This window comes from Amblyomma americanum, chromosome 6, assembly GCF_052857255.1.
Source record: "Amblyomma americanum isolate KBUSLIRL-KWMA chromosome 6, ASM5285725v1, whole genome shotgun sequence".
Taxonomy (NCBI): domain Eukaryota; kingdom Metazoa; phylum Arthropoda; class Arachnida; order Ixodida; family Ixodidae; genus Amblyomma; species Amblyomma americanum.
In genome coordinates, this window is record NC_135502.1 from 77,655,875 (window position 1) to 77,681,828 (window position 25,954).

The 25,954-nt window shown below is 47.9% G+C and overlaps 1 protein-coding gene and 1 non-coding gene across 2 annotated transcripts in view; one reads left to right on the forward strand and one right to left on the reverse strand.

Moving 5' to 3' along the window:
- The window catches only part of LOC144094775 (atrial natriuretic peptide receptor 1-like), a 235,052-nt gene that overhangs the window by 116,023 nt on the left and 93,075 nt on the right, over positions 1–25,954 (forward strand). Inside the window, exon 4 of the mRNA XM_077628679.1 lies at positions 11,150–11,273. Coding sequence (XP_077484805.1) covers positions 11,150–11,273 — 124 coding nt within the window. The remainder of the gene's footprint in view (positions 1–11,149; positions 11,274–25,954) is intronic.
- On the reverse strand, positions 1,625–1,697 carry TRNAV-CAC (transfer RNA valine (anticodon CAC)). Its single transcript has one exon. It is a non-coding gene; the product is annotated as a tRNA-Val (tRNA).

The window sequence follows — 25,954 nt, forward strand, 5'->3', positions numbered from 1 at the left end:
TTTGAATGTGTATGGATGAGGGACCATGTGTGACAGTGCGTCACGACGCACCCGTGATGCTCGGCTACCTCAGACCTCTGCTCCTGCCCACCCCTCACACACCCGCTACCCTCTTCCAAACTCCTTAACTGGTCCCTGAACCCGGCTATTCCAACAATGTCAGCACAATGCACCCCTACCCAGAGTTACTCCGATTGGCGTCGCCATTTCTCTTCGCCCAGGTTTCGCTAAAATTCCAGTATCCATAAAGGTAAACGTCCGATAAATTCTTAACGTCATCCATCGGTGTCTTCTTGCACATGCGCTTCTACTGCACATCTCTGCCCGGCAGTGACAGTCCAGCCGTTGTTATGGGATTTATACAAGCACCTTTTATAACTTTTGGCGCACTGGGTCAGGGGCAGTTTAATTAGTCGCTCGTGGATTTCTTCGACAGCGACGTGAAATTAGTATTAAGATCTCGGCTTATTGCAGCCGCTACTCTCCGTCGTTGTTGTTACGAATAATTAAGAAGTATAGCACGTAGGACTGGGACAAAGGGATAGAAAAAGGCAGGATGAGCACTAAGGGCTTAACGCTTGGCTCCTATTTTTCTATCTCTTAGTTCCAGTTTTTAACTAATCATGAACCGTCAACTAGCCCAGCTTTCTGCCTTGACAGCGTTGCTATGACCTTGTGAAGCTCTAAAAAAATATACATTTTACGCCCGAGGGAGGGCAACCACTTGCTGATATTTTAAAGCCCCTATTATGAATGGGAGTTCGCGCTTCAAAGAGGTTTGCTGAGTCCCCGGCTCTGTTTTCTCACTGCCAGGAAGACCTCCAAGTGGATGGTTTGCTCGTTTTTCTTGGACTTGTCATCGATGGACCAGCGTAGGACGGTACTTAAAGGAGTTCATTCCTTTCAGTTTAATTGCATTAAATTGTTTACCGGCGAAACTCGGGGAAACATTTTCTTAAGCCCGCTTGAGCCATGCGAGCTTCAAGATTTCAGTGTGCGGTCAGGAGTACTTCGAGATTTCAAAAGTTTTGAAGCCTGTACGTTATCATTGTTTATGTTTAGCTTACGACATTTGTTACATTGCTACGTTGTTCTAATTTACGTTCTCAGTGATTCTCACTATCAACGACGATAGCAAGTTTGCGTAATATTTCAGATTTGGACAACGATAATTTCTGTGGTGGAAGAGTCGAAAATTATCGAGAGAGTCACCTGAAGAAGTTGGCGCGGAAAAACGAGGACAAGCGAGACAAACAAAGACGAGCGCTTGTCCTCGTTTTTCCGCGCCAACTTCTTCAGTATGCATTTCAACCAACTCGCCCAACTTTCTGCTCTCCTAAGAGTCACCTGACTGGGCGCCGTTCTGTATTGTGGTGCATTCCTTTTTTTTTTATTTTGTGCAGTGGGCGAATTTTTCTCTTATTTTAGGGTTTATCTATTTTAACCAAACTTAAAGCTTCACTCTGGAGATTAAAATGCAGCCAACTTACCGCTGAAGCACCTCGTCCGTTAACAGTGCAGCTGCCGCAATCGGTAACCAGTACGTCTTCACTAATGCTACACTAGCAACGCTTGGCCGTTGCGCATGTGCAAAGTGAAATAAAAAATGTCAATAATAAAACGCTGTTTCCGCCCGGGATCGAACCGGGGACCTTGCGCGTGTGAGGCGCACGTGATAACCGCTACACCACGGAAACAGACCTGTGTTTGATGCCAAGCTGATCAATCACCGTCCTTTGCGCTTCGTTTGGCTGAGAATGATGGTTAGCATTCACAGGTACATAGATATGTTGCACAAACTCTACTGTCATTTCTTTGTTCCTATAAATTTGCAATTAAATGGACATAACACTTGGCTGCGACCTCTTGTCTACAACACTTTGCTATGGGCGCTATTTAACTTTTCCTACTCTGATTTGGCAACGTGAGCAGAACAAGCATTTATTCATTGTTGGAGCTGTGTTTGATACTGCATACGTGCAATCCAGCATGCAAATGCACAGGCATGTACCTTCTGACCTGTGCGTTTCACTCGATCGTGTTAACAGTCAACTTTCTGATGTTGGCTGTCTCTCTTCGAGCTTTAGATACTACTCTGTTCTTTTTACATCAAAACTTTAAGTTTTTTTTGTTTTACGAGCAGAGTAGCTAAACTCTAGGCCAGTACATTCCCATTGTTCTCGCATATATCTTTGGGTAACGCGCAGCTCTTGCACTTTTGCCCTCTACTCACCCATTCAGAAGACAGGTAGAAGCATGTTAAATGCAGTAATTATGGAGTGAAATGTAGGATACGACTGCATTTGCGTAATAATTTTGGATGACGTTGATGTGGGGCAGAAGCAATCGGGATATGTTGGAAATACCTGCTGGAACGGCTGATGATAATAACGGTCCAGAAGAAGCAGCTCGCTTCCAAGTGTTCAATATGAATGCTTCGCGTCCCTCCTATGGCTGTCTCCTGCTGTGCTTCTGCTAGCTCTTGAGTTCGTCGTCTTCTCATTCATTAGTACTACAAATCTGATGATAGTCGCTGCGTTTTAGTGTGTAAAGTGCGTGCGACCAACATCACGTCACGCTTTGATTGCTTTTCTGGTCTCTCATGCTCAGCAGTGAGACGTCCGTCGAGCAGCCCTTATGTACCGCAGTATACGCTTTCAGGAACTAACAACACGTATAGAGAGCCGGCTATTTATATTGAAACAATGAGGCGGAGCGTTACACAGTATACTATAAACCTTCCATGCTACTGGTTATGCATAACAATTTGCGCATTAAATATACAGAACTTGTGAGCGTGCCGCTAAAGGCAACGCAGCTGAAGAGGCGGCTGTAAAGCATGTAAAAACATTGAACTTGATATTACAATTTTGCTGCGAAAGCAGGCATTTTCGAACGGTCTTTCATATGCGCTACCATTCGCTACTGCACTGAAGCACGCATTAGCAGGGCTGCCAGTGCCGAGTTTAATGAGATAATAAATTTAAACGGGTCAACACTGTTGAACTTTTACTGTAAGCAAGAAAACTATATCCTCGACTAGCTAACTGCCTGTGATAAGTCCAGAGTGTAACGGTGTTATGACGGTGTTTTGAAGTTTTAAATTGGCATGTGGTACAGGACTTGCTAAGGCTCCTTGAATGTGTGTTGTTACGTCTCGCCTACCTACGACGCGCGGTATAGCCGGCGCGGATGCAACGGACGCCGCGGCTTCGTTCATCGCGGCCGCAACGCCTCCCGCCAAGCGCGTCCAGGCATGTTTCAGTGCCACGTGTCGTCGTGCGTGCGTGTGTGTGTGTGTGCATGTTTTGCCCACGCTTGTCAAAGCGCGGCAGCCGGGGAGAGGAGCTCCTCAACTGGGAGGCGAGGAGGTCTGACCGGCGCCGGCCTGGCGGACGCGCCCGTCACGCCTGAACATGTTCAAGCGTCGCCGTATCGGATGACTCTTCCCAAGCCGTTCCCTCTTGCCCTCGACTCCGTGGGTATAAAGCGAGCTGCCCCGGACGCCAACGAGAGACTTCAATTTCGTCCTGCGAGTAACGTGGTCGCCCTGACCGGCTGCTCTTTTGCGATGCCAGAATAAACAAGTTGTTCTGTTGCCAGTCGACTCATCCTTTGCCGGGACCTTCGGATGTTTCCAGCTTTGCCCCAGGCCGCCAGGCCAACGCTACCCTTGGGGCTTGCAACCCAAATGCAACAACTGGTTGCCAGCGGTGAGATCCTGACAACGGAGGCCAGCAGCGAAGATATGCGGTCAACTGTATGCTGAGCAGCACAACGACCATCCGGGAGCAGTGCAACGAGCCCTGTGTGATGACTGGTTGCCTGCAGCGGAACGACTGCGCTGAATTCTTGGCTGCGAGGTTTGGTGAGTGCGGGACTTTCTTCTTCTGAGTTTTGCCAGGCTTTTGTTAGTGTCAGAAACAGAGCTGGTAATTGTGTTGTCGTTGCTGCCGGGTTAGTTTGCGGCAAGACAATAGTAGGCAGTAGAGAAAGCAGCATTCGGAGCAGCCATGGATTTGAAGTCGTTGCGCAAACCGAAATTGCTGGAGCTTGCAAGAGAGTTGGGTCTGGATGTCTCAGACAAACTCAGAAAACCAGAACTGCTAAGGGCTATTCTTGAGTTGGAGGCTGAGGATGACGAGCTGTCGGAATGCCTTGAGACCATTGAGGAGAGGGAACAAAAAGAAAAAGACGAGCGCGAACGTAAAGAACAAAAAGAGAAAGAGGAGCGCGAACGTAAAGAGCAAAAAGAGAAAGAAGAGCGCGCTTTGGAAATGAAGCGTCTCGAGGTAGAGATGGAACGCGCTCGTAATGGAAGTCAGGCACACGGTGCAGGAGAACGGGTATCGTTCAAAATGACTGACCTGATGCGGCCGTTTAAGCTTGGAGAGGACATTGGTTTGTTCCTGGTTAACTTTGAGCGAACGTGCGAGAAGCAGGGGTTCTCTCGGGAAACGTGGCCACAGCGCTTGCTCACTTTGTTACCCGGCGAGGCGGCCGACGTAGTCGCTCGCTTGAAGAGAGAGGAGGCAGAGGATTTCGACCAAGTGAAATCGAGTCTGCTAAAAAAGTACAGGCTGTCAGCGGAGGCGTTCCGTCGGAAGTTTCGGGAAAATGAAAAAGGCAGAAATGAGTCATATACAGAGTTTGCCTACAGGCTTATGTCAAACATGCAGGAGTGGCTCAAAGAAGAGAAAGCGTTTGGTGACCACGAGAAAATTCTGCAGTGTTTCGGGCTGGAACAGTTTTATAGTCGGTTACCTGAGAACGTGCGGTACTGGGTCTTGGATAGGCCAGACGTTAGTACAGTGGCTAAAGCCGCCGAGCTAGCCGAGGAGTTTGTGACGCGTCGGGCTCGCGGAGCTAAGGACGGTCAAAAGGGTGAATTTGGCTCCAAGTCTGAGAGGCCGAAGTTCACACCCATGAGAGCAAGAGGGGACACGCGTAGTGCGGATGCGAGTGAAAGCAGTCCGACCGAACGTAAGGAGACGGCGGCAGCCGAAGCCGAACGCAGAAAGCGGTTCGAGGCGAGGCAAGCGCGCGTGTGTTATACGTGCCAGAAGCCGGGTCACTTTTCGGCGCAGTGTCCAGAAACAAAAAGAGAAGTCGTGTGTTTGTCATTATGTAGCACTGACGAGAACATGAAGCTTCTCGAGCCTTACATGCGAGACTTCCTCGTGAACGGGAAAGAGTGCCGAGTGCTTCGTGATTCCGCAGCTACAATGGATGTAGTTCACCCCTCTTACGTAGAACCCGATATGTTCACGGGCGAGTGCGCATGGATCAAGCAAGCCGTGGAAGCTCATAGCGTGTGTCTGCCCGTAGCAAAAGTGCTTATTGAAGGACCTTTCGGAGCACTTGAGACTGAGGCCGTAGTGTCATCTAGGCTGCCCCCCCAGTATCCGTACCTATTTTCGAACAGGTCCGATCACCTCCTGCGCGAGAAGGGGCTTTTGTTTGGTGAGGCTAGCGTTCAGGCCTTAACCAGACCGAGAGTTCGGGAGCTCGCTGCAAAGGCGGTAGTTGCGGGGCCGACGTTGTCGAACAATGAGAAAGGGACGGAGGCGCAGCAAGCTGATATTCCGAGCACGTCAGAACTGGATAAAATTGAGCCTGTAGCGTTGAAGGCACCAGGTACTGGAGAGGAAATGCCCGACAAGGGAAAGTTAGAAGAGCTTCCGGTCGAGCTTCCGGGACTAGGCTCAGTGACGAACAGGGAAGACACTGATCAGGGCATTAGTGACTTAATCATTAAAGCACCGCTGTCAGCTGAGCAGAAAACCGAACTACACCAACTCTTACAAGAGTTTCAAGGTCAGTTCTCTGAGAGGCCTGGTAGGACTTCTGTCCTTACTCATAATATAGAACTTACCTCCCCAGAGCCAGTACGATCCAAGGCGTACCGGGTGTCACCCCGCCAGCGCGATATTATGGAGTCTGAGGTAAAGAAAATGCTACAGCTCGGTGTTATTGAGGCGGGTGAGAGTGATTATACCTCCCCTTTGATTTTAGTTGAGGTACCGGGCAAGGAACCTCGTCCTTGCGTCGACTACCGCAGGCTTAATTCCATTACTAAGGATCAAATTTATCCGATCCCTAACATCGAGGAGCGCCTTGAGAAAGTTAGTAGCGCTCAGTTTATTTCCACCCTAGATCTTGTCAGGGGTTATTGGCAGGTTCCACTTACAGAAGAGGCTAGTAGGTATGCGGCGTTCATTTCACCAATGGGAACATTCCGTCCTAAAGTTTTGAGTTTTGGTTTGAAGAACGCGCCATACTGCTTTTCAAGCCTCATGGACAAAGTGTTGCGGGGACAGGAAGAATTCGCTTTACCGTATTTAGACGACGTAGCGATATTCTCCGCCTCCTGGTCTGAGCATATGGCACACTTGCGGGCAGTGCTAACCCGCCTGCGCGAAGCGGGCTTGACAGTCAAGGCTCCCAAGTGCCAATTAGCACAGGCCGAGGTTGTCTACCTCGGTCACGTGATTGGACAGGGTCGTCGCCACCCCTCTGAAATAAAGGTGGCCGCTGTGCGAGACTTCCCGCAACCGCGCACGAAGACCGATATTCGGTCGTTCTTGGGTGTCGCCGGCTACTATCAGAGGTACATCCCCAGGTACTCCGATATCGCGGCTCCCCTGACGGATGCTCTAAGAAAAACAGAGCCCCAAACAGTCGTCTGGAGCGAGACAAAGGAGAGAGCTTTTAGCGCCCTAAAGAGCGCCCTAACAAGCCAGCCTGTGCTACGATCGCCAGACTATACCAAAGGGTTCGTTGTTCAGTGCGATGCTAGTGAGCGAGGCATGGGCGTTGTACTGTGCCAAAGGGACAATGGAGAAGTGGAACACCCCGTCCTGTATGCTAGTCGTAAGCTGACCTGTCGTGAGCAGGCGTACAGCGCCACCGAGAAAGAGTGTGCGTGTCTCGTGTGGGCCGTTCAGAAATTGTCATGCTACCTAGCCGGCTCGAGGTTTATCATTGAGACGGATCACTGCCCTCTCCAATGGCTGCAGACCATCTCTCCCAAAAATGGCCGCCTCCTGCGCTGGAGCCTCGCTTTGCAACAATATTCCTTTGAGGTGCGTTACAAAAAGGGGAGTCTCAACGGTAACGCCGATGGCTTAAGTCGAAGCCCCTAACGTAGGAATCCGCCTCAAAGTTGTTGGTTACTGATGTTTTCTTCCTGAGGCAGGATTTTTAACATATTGCTTTTGTTTAGTGTTTCAAAGTGATTATGTGCTTTCTAGTGCAATTTTCCAATTTGTGGACGCGTTCTGAGTGCTGCTTGACTACTGTAAGGAACTAGGCAGTAGTATAAAAGGGGAAAGAACCTGGCAGAGCTTAGTGAGGGTTGTCTCGTGCTTGCTGACTGAGCGGTTGCGTTTCGGCGTAGTTCTAACGCTTGCTGGGAACGAGCACAAAAATGGCAACTCTCCCGAAGTGACTTTACAGTGTCCTATGTGATCCTGAACCCGAGAACGAGGCCTTCTCTGTGCGCTGCGCTCAAGCAACGTCGAGGGACGATCGGTTTCGATTACGAGCATCATCGAGCGACATCCCTCTGGACAGCGGATGCAGTCCCCTGACCATCGGGATCTCCTTCTCCCGGCGGGGCGGTCTGTTACGTCTCGCCTACCTACGACGCGCGGTATAGCCGGCGCGGATGCAACGGACGCCGCGGCTTCGTTCATCGCGGCCGCAACGCCTCCCGCCAAGCGCGTCCAGGCATGTTTCAGTGCCACGTGTCGTCGTGCGTGCGTGTGTGTGTGTGTGCATGTTTTGCCCACGCTTGTCAAAGCGCGGCAGCCGGGGAGAGGAGCTCCTCAACTGGGAGGCGAGGAGGTCTGACCGGCGCCGGCCTGGCGGACGCGCCCGTCACGCCTGAACATGTTCAAGCGTCGCCGTATCGGATGACTCTTCCCAAGCCGTTCCCTCTTGCCCTCGACTCCGTGGGTATAAAGCGAGCTGCCCCGGACGCCAACGAGAGACTTCAATTTCGTCCTGCGAGTAACGTGGTCGCCCTGACCGGCTGCTCTTTTGCGATGCCAGAATAAACAAGTTGTTCTGTTGCCAGTCGACTCATCCTTTGCCGGGACCTTCGGATGTTTCCAGCTTTGCCCCAGGCCGCCAGGCCAACGCTACCCTTGGGGCTTGAAACCCAAATGCAACAGTGTCATTCAGACGGGCGTAGTTGTTAATGCAGCATGAAACGGTGGATCGTTTGTTTGAATTGCTGTATTTGTGAACGAGAATAGGAAACTGTCTGAGTAGAACGAGAATACGTTCCACCAAAGAAAACAGATTTGAGATTAAACGCAAATATTTAAACACCCGCTCAGCCCCGCTGTTATGAATTTTGTAACCTCGTAATCCTGTTTGTTTTAGGCTGAACGGAGGGTTTCAATTAAGTTTGTTTAGTGGAAGCGAAAACAAGAAGTATATATTGCTCATAAGCAGAGCGAAAAGGCAGCTGCATCATAGCATAGCATTATGACAAGTTGAAAATAGATATGAATTATCTTTCTCTTTCGTATAAGCCACCTAATTGATTAGAAAAAAATGTTGCTGCTGGCTGCCGATAGGACTAACTTAGTTAAAAGTCATAATAGCAATAGCTTTCTGTGAGTGTGGTCGTTCTAAAATGTCAGATCGTGAACTTCTGGATTTCGGGGGAAAAAACAATATTTTGTGCTTTTTAAGCAAATCGTGAAATTCAGCAATATAGCCGGCGTAAACATTGTCGATCTTTTAAAATCTGCGCCCCTTCTGCCCGTTAATTGATTCCTTCATTCATGGCTTGGTCCAGGTGTACACCGTTAGGCCTTTGTCATGAAGTGAACATTATCCGTCTAATGATGGTCAAGGGAAAGCTGGAAACGCTGAGTGTTATGGACGCCCATGCTATCTGAATTAAAAGACTAGCGCATATAACAGAGACACAGACAAAGAAATAGACAGGACGAGCGCTAAACGAACAACTTGTCGTTAAAACAAATAAAGGTGGATGAGAGGTAACACTTAACTAACGCTACAAAGTCATTTACAGAAACCCCGCTGCTATTTTGGAACTTAACAGCCCCCCAGCTTTCAATTGTAGCGATTGTATCCGAGAATGAAGCCTGGCAAGGCCTGGTATCAAAATACCTTCAAAAGCACCTTAGCCAACTAGATGTAGAAGACCCTTTTCGTGTGAGCAACTCAAAGGATGTAATTGAATTTTTGGGTGAGCAAGGTGGTGCTTCAGGAGCTAATTTCGCCTTTTCAGTAGATATTGAGGTGCTCTTTTATTCCATTCCCCAAATAGAGTTACTAGACGCAGTAAAAGAGCGAATTGAAAGCTGGGGGGCTGTTAAGTTCCAAAATAGCAGCGGGGTTTCTGTAAATGACTTTGTAGCGTTAGTTAAGTGTTACCTCTCATCCACCTTTATTTGTTTTAACGACAAGTTGTTCGTTTAGCGCTCGTCCTGTCTACTTCTTTGTCTGTGTCTCTGTTATATGCGCTAGTCTTTTAATTCATGATGAAACACCAACTAGCCCAGCTTTCCGCCTTGATTGCATGCTATCTGGTTGCAGAACAGGAACCGCTGGTTAGCGGCGCCATCTTGGGGGAAGATTTGGAAGGTTTGATGGTGTTTTTTGATTGTGCGAGTGCTCTGGCAGAGTAAAACATAATACATTCGGTTTTGATCATTACAACAGTGCTGTACCGCCATGTAATTCCACACCCTCCAGTTTTAACTGGTTCAGGTTCGCGCGCGTTAACCTCTGAGCAAACTTTGTTTCAGTATAACTTCGGAATAGGCACCGCCGCACAGCTGCACCGCATATCGAGCTCGGTCCATGGCCCAGCATGTCTGGAGAAAAAGGGAAAAAAGTGCATGTGAAGCCGCGGACATAATTTATTTGACGACATATAGAGCGAAAATTCTTCCATTGCGAAAGTACTACTCTGAAGGCAGCAACCCCGAGCAAGAACCTTGTCTTGTGTGATCGGAGTAACCCGGGTAAACTCGCGTCAGTTCTGAGGAGCGTCGCGCCAGCTGTAGCCAATGGGCGGGAGCTTGGAAAAGTTGTAGGAGCGTAGCGCCAGCTGTAGCCAATGGGAGGAGGGCCTCGCGCCAGCTGCCGTCGAGTGGATAGAGGACGATGAAGAGCGAGAAACGCGGTTGCGTGCACATGCAGACGCCAGGAGTGAGAAAGAAGGAGAATAACGATGAAAAACCAACAAGTGGAGTATACATGCGAGAGCATGTGTTCATTCTTCTCCTCTTCTTCTTCTTCTTCTTCTTCTTGTTGTCCAAATAGAAAAACAAACAAGTGGAGTATACGTGCGAGAGCATGTGTTCATTCTTCTCCTGTTGTTGTTGTTGTTGTTGTTGTTGTTGTTGTTGTTGTTGTTGTTGTTGTTGTTGTTGTTGTTGTTGTTGTTGTTGTTGTTGTTGTTGTTGTTGTTGTCCACATAGAAAAACAAACAAGTGGAGTATGCGTGCGAGAGCATGTGTTCATTCTTCTGCTCTTGTTGTTGTTGTTATTGTCCACATACAAAAACAAACAAGTGGAATATACGTGCGAGAGCGTGTGTTCATTCTTCTCCTCTTCTTGTTGTTTTTGTTGTTGTCCACATAGGATGGCCTATGTGGCCCATAGGATGGCCTATGTGGACAACAACAAAAACAACAAGAAGAGAAGAATGAACACATGCTCTCGCACGTATACTCCACTTGTTGGTTTTTCATCACTATTCTGCCAGGTTGCTTGATTGACTGAATTTTAAATTCGTCTTCGTTTCTTTTATAGCAATGCAACATGCGCACCTATACTACGCCAGCTGAGTCGGCCCATATGGGCAGTCGGTGGCGGTCGACGAATTTCTGTCGCATCGCGTCGTCGCTGAATCAGTTGCGTCGCTTTTATGAACAGCATTGCCGATGGCCGTTAAGACGTCCAATAAAGTTACATGATTCAGCATTGGCGACATGTTCAGCGTTCTCAGTTTTGTTTCTTCTGATGTATCAGCCTGTAATTACAACATGCGAACACGATTATAATTCTGAATGATTTACAAAATATAGTTGCGCATTGATAGTGCATGCACACAGCGTTGAACCGTAGTACTTATATTAGACTGCGTATTTTACCGCAGGCCAGTGGCCAGCCAGCTTATCAAGGGCGACGCGGTGACGGCAGAGTCCTTCGAGAGCGTCACCATCTACTTCAGCGACATTGTGGGGTTCACCAGCCTCTCTGCGCAAAGCACGCCCATGCAGGTAAGCAATGGTAAGAAGTGCTGTACCGGCGCTGACAGCGATGGTCGTAGTATTTTCGTCTAGATTTTCTGGGTTTTCAGGCACCGGAGTACGGGCGTCTCTCTCTGATTGCTCGGCTTGACTCATGGAGGTCTGTGGGTCTATAAGTTGATCATTTGGTCGTCGACGCCGCCGCTCACAAATCGGTTGCAAGCTGTGCTCTAACCTGTCACATTGCGATGATCAGCTTAATCGTTGTACCGACCGCAAGTTAACACATCTAATGTGCCCGATTCAGCACAGAAATGAGCACATCAGAGTATTGTTGAATCTGTCTCGCTTCCCGTGCATTACACCTACCGGGGCGCGCCTCACGGCGGAGTGCTCAGTCCTAATTTGTTTAATATAACACTTATAAGACTCCCGGAGTACCTACCTAATACCGTCTACATCTCTATGTATGCCGACATCTGCATCTGGGCCTCCTCTGTGACGCGTCTCCAGGTGCGAGCAAGACTTCAGAGGGCAGCAACCATAACTTCCTCCTATCTCCGAGAGCAAGGTCTGAGCGTGTCAGCATAGAAGTGCGCTATAGTGGCATTTACGCGCAAAAGTATGACTCGTTATCCGCTAACTATTGACGGCCATGCCATTGCCTATCGTGCATCTCATCGTTTTTTAGGAACTGTTATAGATCGTAATTTATGATGGAGCCCGCATTGCAGCTTTGTAAAAAAAAAGCTGATCTCTATCACACACCTGCTCAGATTTTTTGGCGGCAAATCATGGGGCTTGTCGATTCTATCAATGCTGCAACTGTACAGAGCACTCTTTTTGGGATTTTTGCGGTATAGTGCACCAGTGCTTTCAAGCACATGCAAGACGAATTTGCGTGCCCTCCAAACTATACAAGGTCAGGCGCTTCGCACAAGCCTGGGTCTCCCTCGCAGCGCATCAACAGTTGCCACCATTGAAATCGCCCAGGACTACCCACTCTCGACGTATATAACCCTCGACACCCTGCGGATGCACATACGTCATCTAACAAGGATTCCCCAGCACCACCTTGTGTCAGTGGCGGATCAAAGACCACACGCATCGTTTTCAAAGGTTATAGCAGCCCACCAGTCGTCCTTCCCATCACAGTTGCCCGGCAGCACGGCCTTCCTCTGCGCTGTGGTGTCTACGGGAACCATGCGCGCGCCTTACAATTCCGGGCACAACAAAAAAATCGAACTTATCGACACCGGCCATTAAACAGTTGACATTCTACCTACTCCACGCCGCATATAGTGACCGCACTCATGTGTATACAGATGGTTCGGTCTCAGGTACAAGTTCAACCTACGCCGGGGTCATTCCTGAGAGGCAGAGAAGTATTATCCAGTAAACTTCGCATCGGACAACCTCCACCAGGTCAGAATTGGCCGCTCTTCGTGCGTCTGTGCAGTACATCGGTGCACAAACACCCTACAAATGGGCTGTGTTCTGCGACTCAAAAGCAGCTCTACAATGTCTTAATTCTGCTTTACGCCATGGCGATCACGATCAACTCGTAGCAGAATTAAGACATCATCAACACCAGGCGCAGGAAGAGGGTCATGCCATCGTCTTCCAGTGGATACCGGGACACTGTGGCATTGTCGGAAACGACGCAGCTGACGCTGCAGCTCGAGCGGCTCACGGCAGTGCCAACATTGTCCAGATACAGTTGACAAGAGCCGACGCAGCAAGACATCTGCGAATGCTTGGCCGAAGAGAGCTTTTAGCGTCATGGTCTTCTCCTGGCAACTCCACATGCCGTCTGCACCGCCTAGACCCCTTCCTCCAACTCAGTCCTCCGTCCGGCCTCTCCCGCTGCGATGCTACACTGTTGTGTCGCCTGTGGCTGGGAGTGGCGTTCACAGATGCCTACTCCCAATTGATCGCAATGGCCGACTCTCCTGCGTGTGAGATCTTTGGGTGCGACGAAACTATAGAACACCCTCTTTGTAACTGCTCTCGGTTTCAGCGTGAACGTGCACTGCTGGCTGCAACACTCCGCCGTTTAGATCCTCGGCCCCTTACTGAAGCCAAGATTCTGGGTCCTTGGAGTAAGCCTTCATCGCAGAGGACAGCTTTGAAGGCACTTTTAAAGTTCTTGAAGGACTCAGGACTGAGTGCAAAGTTGTGAACTATCAGTGTGTCCCCTGTGTACCCGCAAGTAAGGGCCAACGGACCTGTGGAAAAGTGATCTTATCCCCTTGTTCTCTCTCCTTTCTATCTCTCCCTCCGTTCCATTTCCCACGTGTAGGGTAGCATACCGGGCGCTGCCTAGTTAACCTCCTTGCCTTTCCGTTTGTCTCTCTGTCTCGCTTTTTCATTATTAAAGAAGACACTTCGACGACAGGAAGTTCTATAGAAAGCGCTATGTATACTGCGAGAAGTCCTACAAGCTGTCCTCAAAGCGTCATTTAAGTGGCAGACACTAATTATTTATTCATTTGCCCTCAAGACCAGAGGCATTACAGAGGGGAGTGGTACGATGAACAAGTACAAGAAATGCAGTTAAACGTTGTAAAGAAAACGTTTCTCCTAATCATACAACGTTAGATAAATATTGCCTAACCATACAATACAGTGAGACGTTATAAAAACAAGGTTCTCGTAATCATACAATGTTTGCTAAACAGTTTCGAAATACTTCGTTGTTATTGACAGACACAATTTCAGCAGGAAGGTGGCTCCATTCGCGAGATGTAAGCGGGATATATGACTGAAAAAAGCTTGTGTCACAACGACACACGCCAACTTTGTGAATGTGATCGATACGATGGCAGCGATAGAGCGGTTCAAGAATCAGTTCAGTATGCAGTGTGGGATGGTGTAAACGTTTACGAAATAACGCTAAGCGATAAATTTTACGGCGAGACGGTAAAGACGATAGCTCAAAGCTACTTTTCTTCGTTTATATGCTGGCTGTTCAGTTGTAATTAGAAAGGATGAAGCGTGAAGAATTATTCTGAACAATTCCAACAATCTCAAGAGAATGGGTTAGGGTGACATGAGCAGGGTCCCATACTGATGACGCGTATTCAAGTTTCGGGCGTACAAAATCCTCAATAAACGGCAATCTGTAAGAAAAGCACAAAAGGTGCAAATAGTCAGCGACAATAATGCGCGCAGGGCTGCTACCAAAGGGAACATTACTGTAATAAGGAGAGCAATGGATCCTATACTGAACCTGGGACCCTTATAGCGGAGTAACCGAAGGCCACCTGGAATCAGAAAATGCACAATTCGGGGGATATGCTTGCGAGTACCTAGCACGTGTTTATTGGTGGGTGAGCGCAGTAGTGACCGTATAGTCCTAGGTTTCGTCAGCTCATTTTGTTGGAAAACATGTTACGAATGTGAAACGGGAACGCTTACGGAGATGCCCCTTGCAATGAAACATAATTTAGGCCACTTTTATCTGCGCCTTTCATCGCCCAGCGTGGCGACAGATTAAGTTCCCACAGATGTAAAAGCAGCGCGACTGGCGGGCCCACTCTCCGGCTTTGAAAAGACCATATACCCAAGCCTGTTTAGGAGAAAGTATACGCGCTATCCGACCCGCTCCAGGCAGGACTCTGTCGTTCCGTTGGTGTGTCCGGGCCTGTTCGCATCTTCTATTGATCGGTCGAATGGAGGCTGCCAGCATGATGTGTGCTTAACCGTGTACGGAGGGTCGTGCGAAAAATTTGTTTGTAAGCACTGTGAACTCGATATCGTATTGAAATTAACAAACGAAAATTGTTGGGGTGAGCAACAGTCCCCCCACTTTTGTGTGTGTGTGTGTGTGTGTGTGTGTGTGTGTGTGTGTGTGTGTGTGTGTGTGTGTGTGTGTGTGTGTGTGTGTGTGTGTGTGTGTGTGCGTGCGTGCGTGCGTGCGTGCGTGTGTGTGTGTGTGTGTGTGTGTGTGTGTGTGTGTGTGTGTGTGTGTGTGTGTGTGTGTGCGTGCGTGCGTGCGTGCGTGCGTGCGTGCGTGCGTGCGTGCGTGTGTGTGTGTGTGTGTGTGTGTGTGTGTGTGTGTGTGTGTGTGTGTGTGTGTGTGTGTGTGTGTGTGTGTGTAAACGGTGCTCCTTCGGCAAAAAGCGGTAATAGCAGCAAGTGTACTCTGTGTTCGTTCGTCTCAGAATGAGCGTTGCTCTCGGCCATGCTCAATTTGCTCAGTTTAAAGGTGCACTGAGGACAAATTCAAGTTGGCCTGTATTCATTAATTACCGGGTTCTAATCATAGAGCGACTACTTTCACTGAAAGCAGAGCTTTATAAGCTATAATATGAATAACATGTGTCGCCATCCGCGGCCGTTTTTCGCAGGCAGACTACGGTGTGCCGAGACAGGTTTTGGCGCTGGTGCGAACCTCTGAGGCCAAGCTGCGCTACCGTTAACTTTAACTGTTGTCACGGGGTCCATTTCGGTTTTTACGTCACGAGTTTTGAATCGGTAGCGGGGAAATTATTAAATGCAATTTTCTCGCCAATAGACGCGCCTTTTGCTGCCGGAGAAACATAAACATAACGAGAAAGAGCGAGAGAATCGGCTTTTACCAAAAACAAAATTTTGAACGACAGCCGACGTTTGAGACAATGCGCCAACAACATCGTAGAAACCGCCGCACGTGAACATGATCGTTCCAGTGCGCTCCGCTCGCGTTTCGTGTTAGAAAGAGAAAGAGATAAGGCCGCGAGCCGGAGGCGGTAAACAGGAAGCAAGAGAAAACAAACGTAACTGCGCTTGCATGCGATATGAAAACGAATCCTTTATTGCCTTGCGGTCAGCAATTACTCTGGAAATATGAGCGTGAAACGCACCTCTTGTTTCCGTTCTGTTTCTCTCTTTTTTTTTAAGTAGCCTCGTTCTGGCCGTTTGCATTATCCCACTGTGCCTTTCTAAGTTGGATGCAGCAGCAGCAAAAGTAAATACGACACCGTTGCAGGAACTAAGTGCTGCCTTTTCTACGGCTCGTAGCTGCACGCAACAATAATTAAGTTCCAGGCACGCTATGGACGAGAGTTACCCTAGCACGGGTGCGATGAATTTCCAAGGAACTCACCAGAACAATTGTCTCGTACGCCGTGATGGTTAAAAAAAAAGTGTTCTGTACCTGTCGACCTGTACACGCGGAATTTTTGCTCCCCGCAAAGGGCGCTCGCTTTCGAAAGCAGCCATAAATCGTGCGAGCCATAATTGCTTTGGGAGAGCCCGCGTAATTAATCAGATGCTTCTAATGCTGAACAGGCGCCGAGAACGTAACATAATTTGATTTCTCTTCCAGCCCCTCTCCTGCGATTAGGAATCGGCAGCAGCAGAATTCGCCGGCCACTCGTGCCGCCCTGATACAGATGAGGCGCGTTACTGCGTTCGACAGCATAACACGAGCAGAAAGTATAGCCACTACGGCGTTTAAAATTCTTTGAGTCAGGCGAAAGGTTCAGCGGGCGCTAAGAGTATGAAATACGACGCCAGGAAATATACGCTGCTCCAGAAGTTTTGAACTTCACAGCGAATGTTTTTGGTAACTAGTTGTTTCAAAGTACGCACTTGTATAGCGCTGTTTGATGTGTGGGGTTTAATGGTCCGGAGCTGCGCGTGGTTTGTGGAGAATTAAGCCCTAGTGGAGTGAATAAATTTGGACGAGTTGGTATGTATTCATTATTGGAGGACTCCTGATTATCTTCGACCGCATGAGATTCTTCAACGTGCGCTGACATTTCACAGCAGACGGGTTCGGCGACCTCGGACTCAGCAGCAGAACGCCATTGCCGCTACCAACCACCAGAGCAGACAGTAATGGTGTTGTGTACGCTGCATGGGTTTAGCCGGCATGCAGTGAAGAAAATAGCTGTGATGCTTATTTGGCTGATTAGCAGAATTTTTGTTAGCTGATCATTTCATTAATGACGTTAGCCTTCATGTGGCAGTCATATATTATTGGAGACTTGATTGTCGAGTGACTAACTGGGTTTAATGACCTTACGAAAAGAAACAGACACATTATTCTGTAACAGTGTTCAGAGATATCCGCCAGCCCCGATCAGAGTAGTGCGTTTCAGGCATGCGACGAGGCAAACATACGCACAAAAACTGCCACGCATAAATAGGACAAACGTGAACACTACAAGCACGTAGGAATGTGGACAAGAGCATGTGCGAGAAATGCTACGAGCGCTTTCTCGCACTCAACAGAGAACGCGTCGCAAAGACTCTACATGCACGTTCCAAAAGGATAAAAAGCTGCGACGTTTTCAAGGAGTCTCTCTTCGCACACCTCATGGGGACGCTGTGCATTCATAAGCGAATAAAATTTATCTCTCGTACGGTTTTTTTTTTCAATTAATATTCGGTTTTTCTTTGTGCTTCGTTGCGAACGACATTAACACTAGTTTTTAGCGACACTCTTGATGTCCATGGCGCGCTAATTGCGAGCTAAATATTACACGAGACAGTGCCCTTTGCATGAGCTTCTGAGACCTGCACGCCAGGCTATAAGTGGGTATGGGAGGTATCTGTTGCTGCAACAGGCGGCGTCATCGCTTCGGAAGACGGGGTTGCTGCCACGCACGCCTATTCTTTCAAACTTTCCTTTGGCATCTTTTTCTATCAACTATATTTTATTTCAGTAGTTTGGAGGCAGTAGAAAGGCCCGTGAACTTTCCTCCTTCAGTCTCAGCAGCAGTAGAGAGACTAAGCAGGAACATGCCCAGCAGCGCAAATGGTTTCAGTGCATCGCGCTTCCACTACCCGTACTGGCACCTAAAAGGCGCGGGTTCTATGCTTGAGTTTTCTCGTGATATGGATAAACGGACGGACAAATGTCTGCGGGAAAGAGATGAAAAAGTAGCCGTTAAAATCATTCCTACATCAATAACACGACGCGAAAATTATTTATCTTCAAGTACAATTTTAAGTTTCGTTCAGTGTGACGTCTTATACCGTGACATTTAAGGACGAAGATAGGACTTCAATAAATTCATTACTTGTGAAAGAAAAGAGTACATTTACAAGGAAAATGAGTCAAAGAGTGCTGTCACTTCTGCTTTAAGCGAAGCTTGTCATTGCTGACTTCAAGTCAAAGACGAGCGTAGGCAAATGGAAGTCGTAGCTGGTAGAACTTCGCCTGACTTTAATCCTACCCGAAGGTATTACACTGAAACATATACGACAGGTAAGCCATTTTGATCACTACCTGGCCAGCCTCGAAGAGGCACTCCATTGCCTAATCCCCCTACTCTTTACCTGTCCTCGGAATCTCTCGATGGATGTGCACTTTGCAAAGAGCTTCCGCCGCGCCTCTTCGAGAAGCCTTTTTTTTTTCGCCCCTTTTTTAAGCTTACCCCAGCCACGCACGGGTGTTCGTCTGTGCTTACCTCAACAGTTGTTCGCTACCGAGTGTCTTCCACTTGCCTTTTACCGCTTTTTTCCCTTTTCCACCATTACGTCTGCCGCACTGCCTCAGCAAACACGACCTGGCCGCCGCCTTGTCCGTCCTCTCTTCTCGAGATTAAGCCTGACATTTCGAGAAAAACAACAGAGAAAAAGAATAACAACCGCTACTCAACGTGGTTGTTCCCCGGCCAGACGTCTCAATTCCATCGAGACGCTAATGGAATTGCCGGTGGTGCCATGTTACGGCGCGGCTGCGGCCCGCTGCTGCTGTTACGACGAATCTGCGCACTGATCGCTTTCTGGCCCCACAAAAAAAGATATTTCAACCTTACCGAATTTCTTTACTACTTGGCTTCTTCTCTCTTTGAGCGCAAATACCGAAAATGGTGGTGCGCTCTCGCGAGCTTCTTGGGAACGACGAGGAAACGTTGTGTTAGTTTATATATTTTCTTCCGCTTCTTCTGCTCGATTTCCGTGCTAAAGGCGGCGGAAAAGACTTGGTGCACGGATGGAAATCCCGACTTGGAAATACGCCTGCTTCTTGCGCTAACTCGAAAAAGGGTTTTCTTAAGGATTTGAGCTCGAGCAGTGCGCAGGCTTTAAAAGCGGCTGCAAAAATTATTCGCGGCACAAAGGAACAGTAGTTCGTCGTTACCACACTGTTTGCCATGCGCGACAGGCAGACAGTACTCCTACATCTCGAAAGTGCCATCGACAGTAAATGTTTACGCGACGCGTTTTCTCGAAAACTGTTTTTTATTGTTGGGCTGTCTCACGACACGCTCACCTGGTATTGTCACCAGCGTATGAAGCAGGCACCGCAGCCCCTCATAGCCTCAGTCCTTTGAGGCGACTGGCTGACGGTACTGCGCCGAAATAAATTCTTTTTCCGCCTACCCGCATCCCGTAAACTATTGCTTGCGATAGTGCGTGTGTTGGAGCGTGCAGTATAGTTTGCCATTTCTTATAGTGCCAGTCGTGCACTTACTGCTGAGCAGTGAATTGTCGGAATCTTTCCGCTAGCTTGTGCACCCGCTGACTCGTTCGGATCGCGCTTATACCTCGCGCGCGAATAAACTCCCAAACAGCGGCGCCTAATGTTTCGCAAGGCAGCGTTTCGCTCCAGAGCAGGTAGCGATGATGGCAGCGAACCTGCGCAGGAAGCATCGGTAATGCGCAGCCCTGTCGGTGCCTGCTGCAGATGGATGCCGTGGCTACGCGCAGCTCCGTCCTATACACACGCGTTCCTGAGCAATCGAACACGCCGAGTTAATTGCGTACGCTGCATGCCGGCAACAATTACGCGTGTAGCTGACGTGCACGTGGTAATGCCAGAAACGCAGTGAAGGCCTCGAAGCTTACGTTGCTGGTGCCGGGGAAGTTTAAGGGGTGAGTATCAGTACGAAGCGTATAGGTTAGTGCGAGGAATTGGACATACGTTATATAGGCCTGATAAAGAAAGACGAAGGCGCCCTCGAGAAAATTGAACGAATAAATAACAAAAAATTATACCGACGATTACGCTTCTCGGTAAAGCGATTATTGAGCGCAGCTGCTGCGATACTCGAACCGCAGGCGACCGCATACACGGAACACGCAGTGCCGAACGGAAGCGGCTCTGGATTTCGACTAGGGCAGCGCGCACAGCATTCTGCCGCCGATGAGCTTCGCCTTCGGCGAACGGCCGGCGCGCTTACAGAGCGCGCTACTGTGGCGCCATCTCTGGGGAGCGACGCATACTTTATCGTTGGCGTCATTAGCGAACCCACGACGGCGCACGCTACTATTGGCTACTATGATTTGGGCCAGCATGAACTTTGGGACACAAACGAAGAGAGACACGTGGAACACGGAACACACTGCTGACTAACAACTTAAATGAAAGTTCATGCTGGCCCAAATCATGGATTCATACCAACTGGCCCAGAAAAATGCCATATTGACTACTCTTCACCCTGCTGCTGTTCAGTCCTTCCTCGCTTTCCTCCTTGCGCTTTGTTCGCTATCGCTGTATTTCCTCCTCTGCTGCGCTCCGAGTTCGGTTACGCCAAGGCACGCCGTTTTAAGCAGGGACGGGCGCCGAAGAGCTGCTCTCTAATATAGTGCCCTCCCCGCACCACCAATGGCACAACGGGCAGAGGAATTGAACATACTTTAGATTGGGCGGAGGAAAAAAAGAAACAAAAATAATGGCCCCTGCCCGCACCGCCGCAAAACAACGGGCTCTGAGAAAGGAATTAGATATTCGAGCTTAGGACTGCCCTAAATAATTAGAAACAATTAATACCAGCCTGCACCGCTAGCGCACAACAGGCTTAGAGGAATTATATGGCTGGAGTACGCAATTTCAGGCTATAAAAATAGACAAAAATTATAATTTCCTGCCCGCACCGCCGATTGGCAGGACGGGCTAGCGGAATTAGACATACGCTAGGAAGGCTTAGAAAAAGAAATAAAGATAATAGTGCCCTCTCTGTACCGTCGATTGAACAAAGAGCATGCTAGGACGAGCAGAAGGGTTGAAAAATAAAATCTCCCTATCCATTTCACTTTTAGAACATACGTTTGGATGGGCTAGAAATAGAAAATTAATAGTGTCCTGCCCGTGCTACCGATTGGTACAACGGTCTTGCGGGAAGCGGCTGCAGATCAGAGAAGTTTTGCTGCATTAGAGCGGTAGCAGCATGAGAGACAGGAGCGAGGAGGTTTTGGTCAGCTGGAACCGGGAAGACCAGCGGCGCCTGGCGGAGAGGCCATTCGCGTTGCAAAAGACAACAAAAGGAATGCATATACACATGTGTTCCAGTAGTTAGCCAGCTCTCACATTCAATACATACAGTCCTACAAATGCGGCAGGAAATAACGCCACTCCTGCTGCGCTTTAAATGTGCATGCCTGCAGGACCATTCAAAGATGAGACGTGACGTACATTTACTTCGTGCTTCAGTTTTCACACTTTAATTATGGCTCGGCACAATCTTGATGCTTGAAACATTTCGTTATGTGGAACGCTACTGTACTGAGCACACTGCTATTGAAATTATTTGAGGCGTAACATAGATTCCAGTTCATAACTTATACTAGAATTGTTTCCCGGACGTTTAATTGTCACTGTTTATTACATAAAGTGCCTTGAATGAGGGAAGGAGTGGAACGGCAGCGAAGCACATATCGAAATTTCGCTTATATAAACGTAGCCAAAGAATCGCTGTTGTGGTTATAAAACGACAACTAAGGAATGCAAGATGCAGAAAAATCTGTGTCGAGTGATAACCTTAGAAAACGAAAATTGGCATACCGATGAACACCTCGCGCATTGAAATTCTCTGTGGCACACATAGAGAAAGAATTGCACGTGTGGTTACGAAACAACAACACTAACAGGAGTACAAGCTACAGAGGAATATGAATAAAGGCAAACTCGGTATGTAAAAGAGCAGTTCTCGAGGCTAAATTCTAGTGGTGCCTACAGAAAGGTGTCAGTGTTCAGAGCGCTTGGCTACTGAGCCGGAGGGCCGGAATTCAATCCTAGCTGCGGCGGCCGCCTTTCGATGGAGGCGAAATGCAAAAACGCGCCCGTGTGCTATGCGATGGCGCCTCAAGTTAATCCGGAGCCCTCCATTTCGGCGTTCCTCGTAGCCCGTGTGTCGCTGCGGAACATTAAGCCCCAAAATTTAAACTTTAGAGAAAGGCGTAGCACACAAAAGCTAACATGAAAGAGAAAATGACGTAACCACAGCCACGCCAAAAATAACTACAGAAGCCCAGCAAATTCTGTTTTCGTTTATTTTGTCATCAGTATTTATGCCCTTATTGCGGTACTATGGCTTGCTTGAAAATGAGTATGTCTCCCGTGGTCGTGTAACTTGTGCCTCTAGTGCCTCCTGAACGCGAACGTCGGGCAGAGACCGCTTCATGGTTGTCGCTAACGGCTTTGTTCCTCCGGGTGACCTGCTCGAATGCTTGTAGCAGATGGAGGGGGGGGGGGGGTTCCTACGAGGGACCGTTTGCAACAATGGGACATTGTAGTGTCGGCGCAGTGCCCGAAATGTCCTCTCCAGGAGTCTAACCGGCATGTTGTGCAAGAATGTGTAGGAGCCCGAATTTTTTTCGTTGGTTTTCGGGGTCTTGGAGTGTACCGCTTTCTAACATCTGGTAGTTTCCGGTGCATTCGTGCTTTGTCGCAATAGCTGTGAGGCTGTCGCCTCAAGCTGCTGTCGGCGCGCTCTTTTTCAAACAACGGGGAGCGTTTGCAGGTAGCTGCCAAGTTTTCTGGTGGAGGAGACTTTTTGATTCAATTGAGCAGGAGTTCCGGCACTAATGATCCTGCCCTTTCGTGTCACTATCAAACGGTCTCGTGAGGCTTGTTATTAGGCCAGCTTGATTTGTACAGCCAGGTCACCTGCACAGTGTATGCTCAGATTAGTCCCCATTTCTCCCCATGAATCTGTTACTGAGTGGTTTTAGGTGAACGTACTGTTCTCAGCAGAATTTTTCTGTGTACTTATGCCACATATTGTATACCGTGTAAATAACTAATTTCCTTGCTGTATATAACTGCACATATCTGGATTTACATAGCCCATGCCTTTGCTGCATATAACTATACATAGGTGTGAAAAACTCTCTCTATATTTACATGACATCGATTTATGAATTGTTTGTACTTGCTGTGTACACTTTTCTCATTTTTAGCACGTATCTACACGTCTCTGCATAAAGTTTCTTTCTGCGCACTGCTTATGAGCTGTATTCTCGTGCTTTTTTTGTAGCTATAGCTACATTACGGTAGCATTTCGAACCTTCAGCGTGGCGGCGCCGCCACAGGGCATCTGAAAAGGGGCGAATGGTGTTAGTGGGACATGATGACAGGTCACACACACTATCAACACTAGAAGGTGTCTCATGCAGGTTGATCAGTGAAAGCTTTGCTATAACCCTCTGAGAGGGAATTTCGTCAAACAATTCAGCGACGTCTAGGATATGTGTTGTTCGTCGGCATGGTTTAATGCACGGGGAGCTGTGGTTAGCAGCATGAGCTCGATTGAAGCTCGCTCTTGGAGGAGTGGAGAAGGCTACTCCATCCGTGGTGATGACGATACCTGTGGAAAGCGTTGTTTTGGAGGGGTCGCTTTCTAGGGACGGGAATCATTTAGAACGAAGAAACCAATCAGTGTTTTCGTTGCTTCCAAACATGTAAATGCCGCATAAAAGTGATTGGACAGAGTTTAATGCGCGTATCTTAGCACATTTTTAAAGATCTTTTCATTATTCATGGGCAGTGTAATTTCTTATAGGCCTGTATAAATCGTTTAGATATCTGCGGGGATAGCCCTGTTTCAGCTGAAATGCAAGAGTTGCTAGAATTACCTTGCCATTTTCAGTAAGTTACAGGAACGATTCATAGGCCCCTATGCTCCGACTTTTATAAAGAGTCAGAATGTCACATATTCGCACAGTTTCTCAAATAGCCTTCGTGATGAATCTAGCACGTTCGAAATCTTGACACATGTTAATCTTGCCTAATTGTTAGCGGTAGGACGGGCACATTGGAGCAATCAGTCATTGGGCAATTCCAGTCTGTGAAGATAACTGAAGTGACCCGAACATATACCGAGTGTTTCTCCTAAGATGACCTGCAATTTCTAAAATTAGGGTTATTGAGTTAGAAGAGCGCTTTTTTCGGCGTAGCATTGTCAGCAGTCTAGCACACCAGAATACAATTTAGAAGTGATAACTAGTAGGCTGGTTAACTAATAATGAGTAGTTAAATTTTTCACTATAACTGCCCTTTTTTGCCCCCCTTAAGTAATACCCATATCAGTTTTTATAATTTAGAAAAAGCAGTTACCTTCGGCCCTGTTGCCCAACAAATTTTGGCCATTTCGACGAGTTATGTGCACTGGAGAGGTTGCTTTGCCTGCAAGCTTCTCGAAAGCGCATGTATTTTGCCTCGATGTAGGCAAGAGCTGTTGGGCCACAGCGCGGAGGGTAACTGCGTTTTCGAAATTCTAAAAACTGATATTAATGTTACTTAAGGTGGGCTACACATTTCTCAATAAATAAGCAGACTAACAATAATAGTAAAAACTTAAACATGCAATATTAGTTAACCACCTACTAGTAGCACGTTTCAGCTGTATTCTGATGCGCTATATCACTGATAATGTTATGGGGAAAAAGCGCTCTTCTAACTGAAAAAAAAAACTTTTTTTTTAAATTGCAAAACGTCTTAGATGAAACACTACGTAATTTATGTAAGAAATCCATAGACAATTCAAGTGCCTAATGTAATCTTAGCAAGCACCTGATAAGATGCATTCAGGCGGGCAGTTGCATGCTTTCAAAATTCTCCTAACCGCACTGTTTAATGGCGTGGTAATGTGTCTGATGGAGAGTTTAACAGCAGTCGCGACGCCTCCGCGGTAGTTGAAAAGACGGTCCCGGCCGTCTCGAGTTAAGACATTCCTATATATCCCGAATAATCTCGGTGTCAACAGTGGTGGTTTAAGACCGCTTTCCAGCTACCAGCGTGAGACTCCTGCGACTGGGTCCAATCGAAGCTTCCTCATGGCTTGGCATGACATTACGAATGTTACTCTAAAGCACACAGACACAGCTTCCACCTCTCTTATAGGGTTTTCTTGCAGCAAAGTACCGTTTGATTATCATACCGTGGTTGAATCAGATATAGTAGTAGAAAAAAAATTTACTTGCTTTTGCGTGGTTTGGTAGCATGCAATGACTTTATTAGCGATAATTTTGGTCTCAAGGCGTAAATGAAATGGTTATATAAATAGGAAAAGGTTTGCTGAACGAATGGAATCCCAAAAGGATAGATGAACAGGTCCTGAGACCAAGCAGCATTGGACGCTGCACTGTCCATCGAGAGCCCCGTTTGTACCAGATGCAGGATTTTTAGGACAGGACAGAGATAATTTCTTTCTCGGGGCCAGGTTGAAACGGTGCGCCTTGTTCCCACGCGAAGTCAATCAGCTGTCTGTGAGCTGCACAGAAAACCTTGGAATAGTCGTGGGCAGAGTGGCATGTCATGAAGTTCGAAGATCTCAGACATTATTAAGTAGTTCGCCTTAGCCAAGCTGAAGTTAGCATTGACATGTCATTGTATAGCGGCCGACGCTACCCACTGTAAGCACAAATTACCCTGCAGGGAAGTAAACAGTCCTGCAAAGCCTAAACCCTAAGAGGAGCACAGTATGCTGCCCAAGCCCTTAAGTATCTAGATTTCCATCACTGAAAACACAGAATGCTTACGGTTGGCAAGGCAA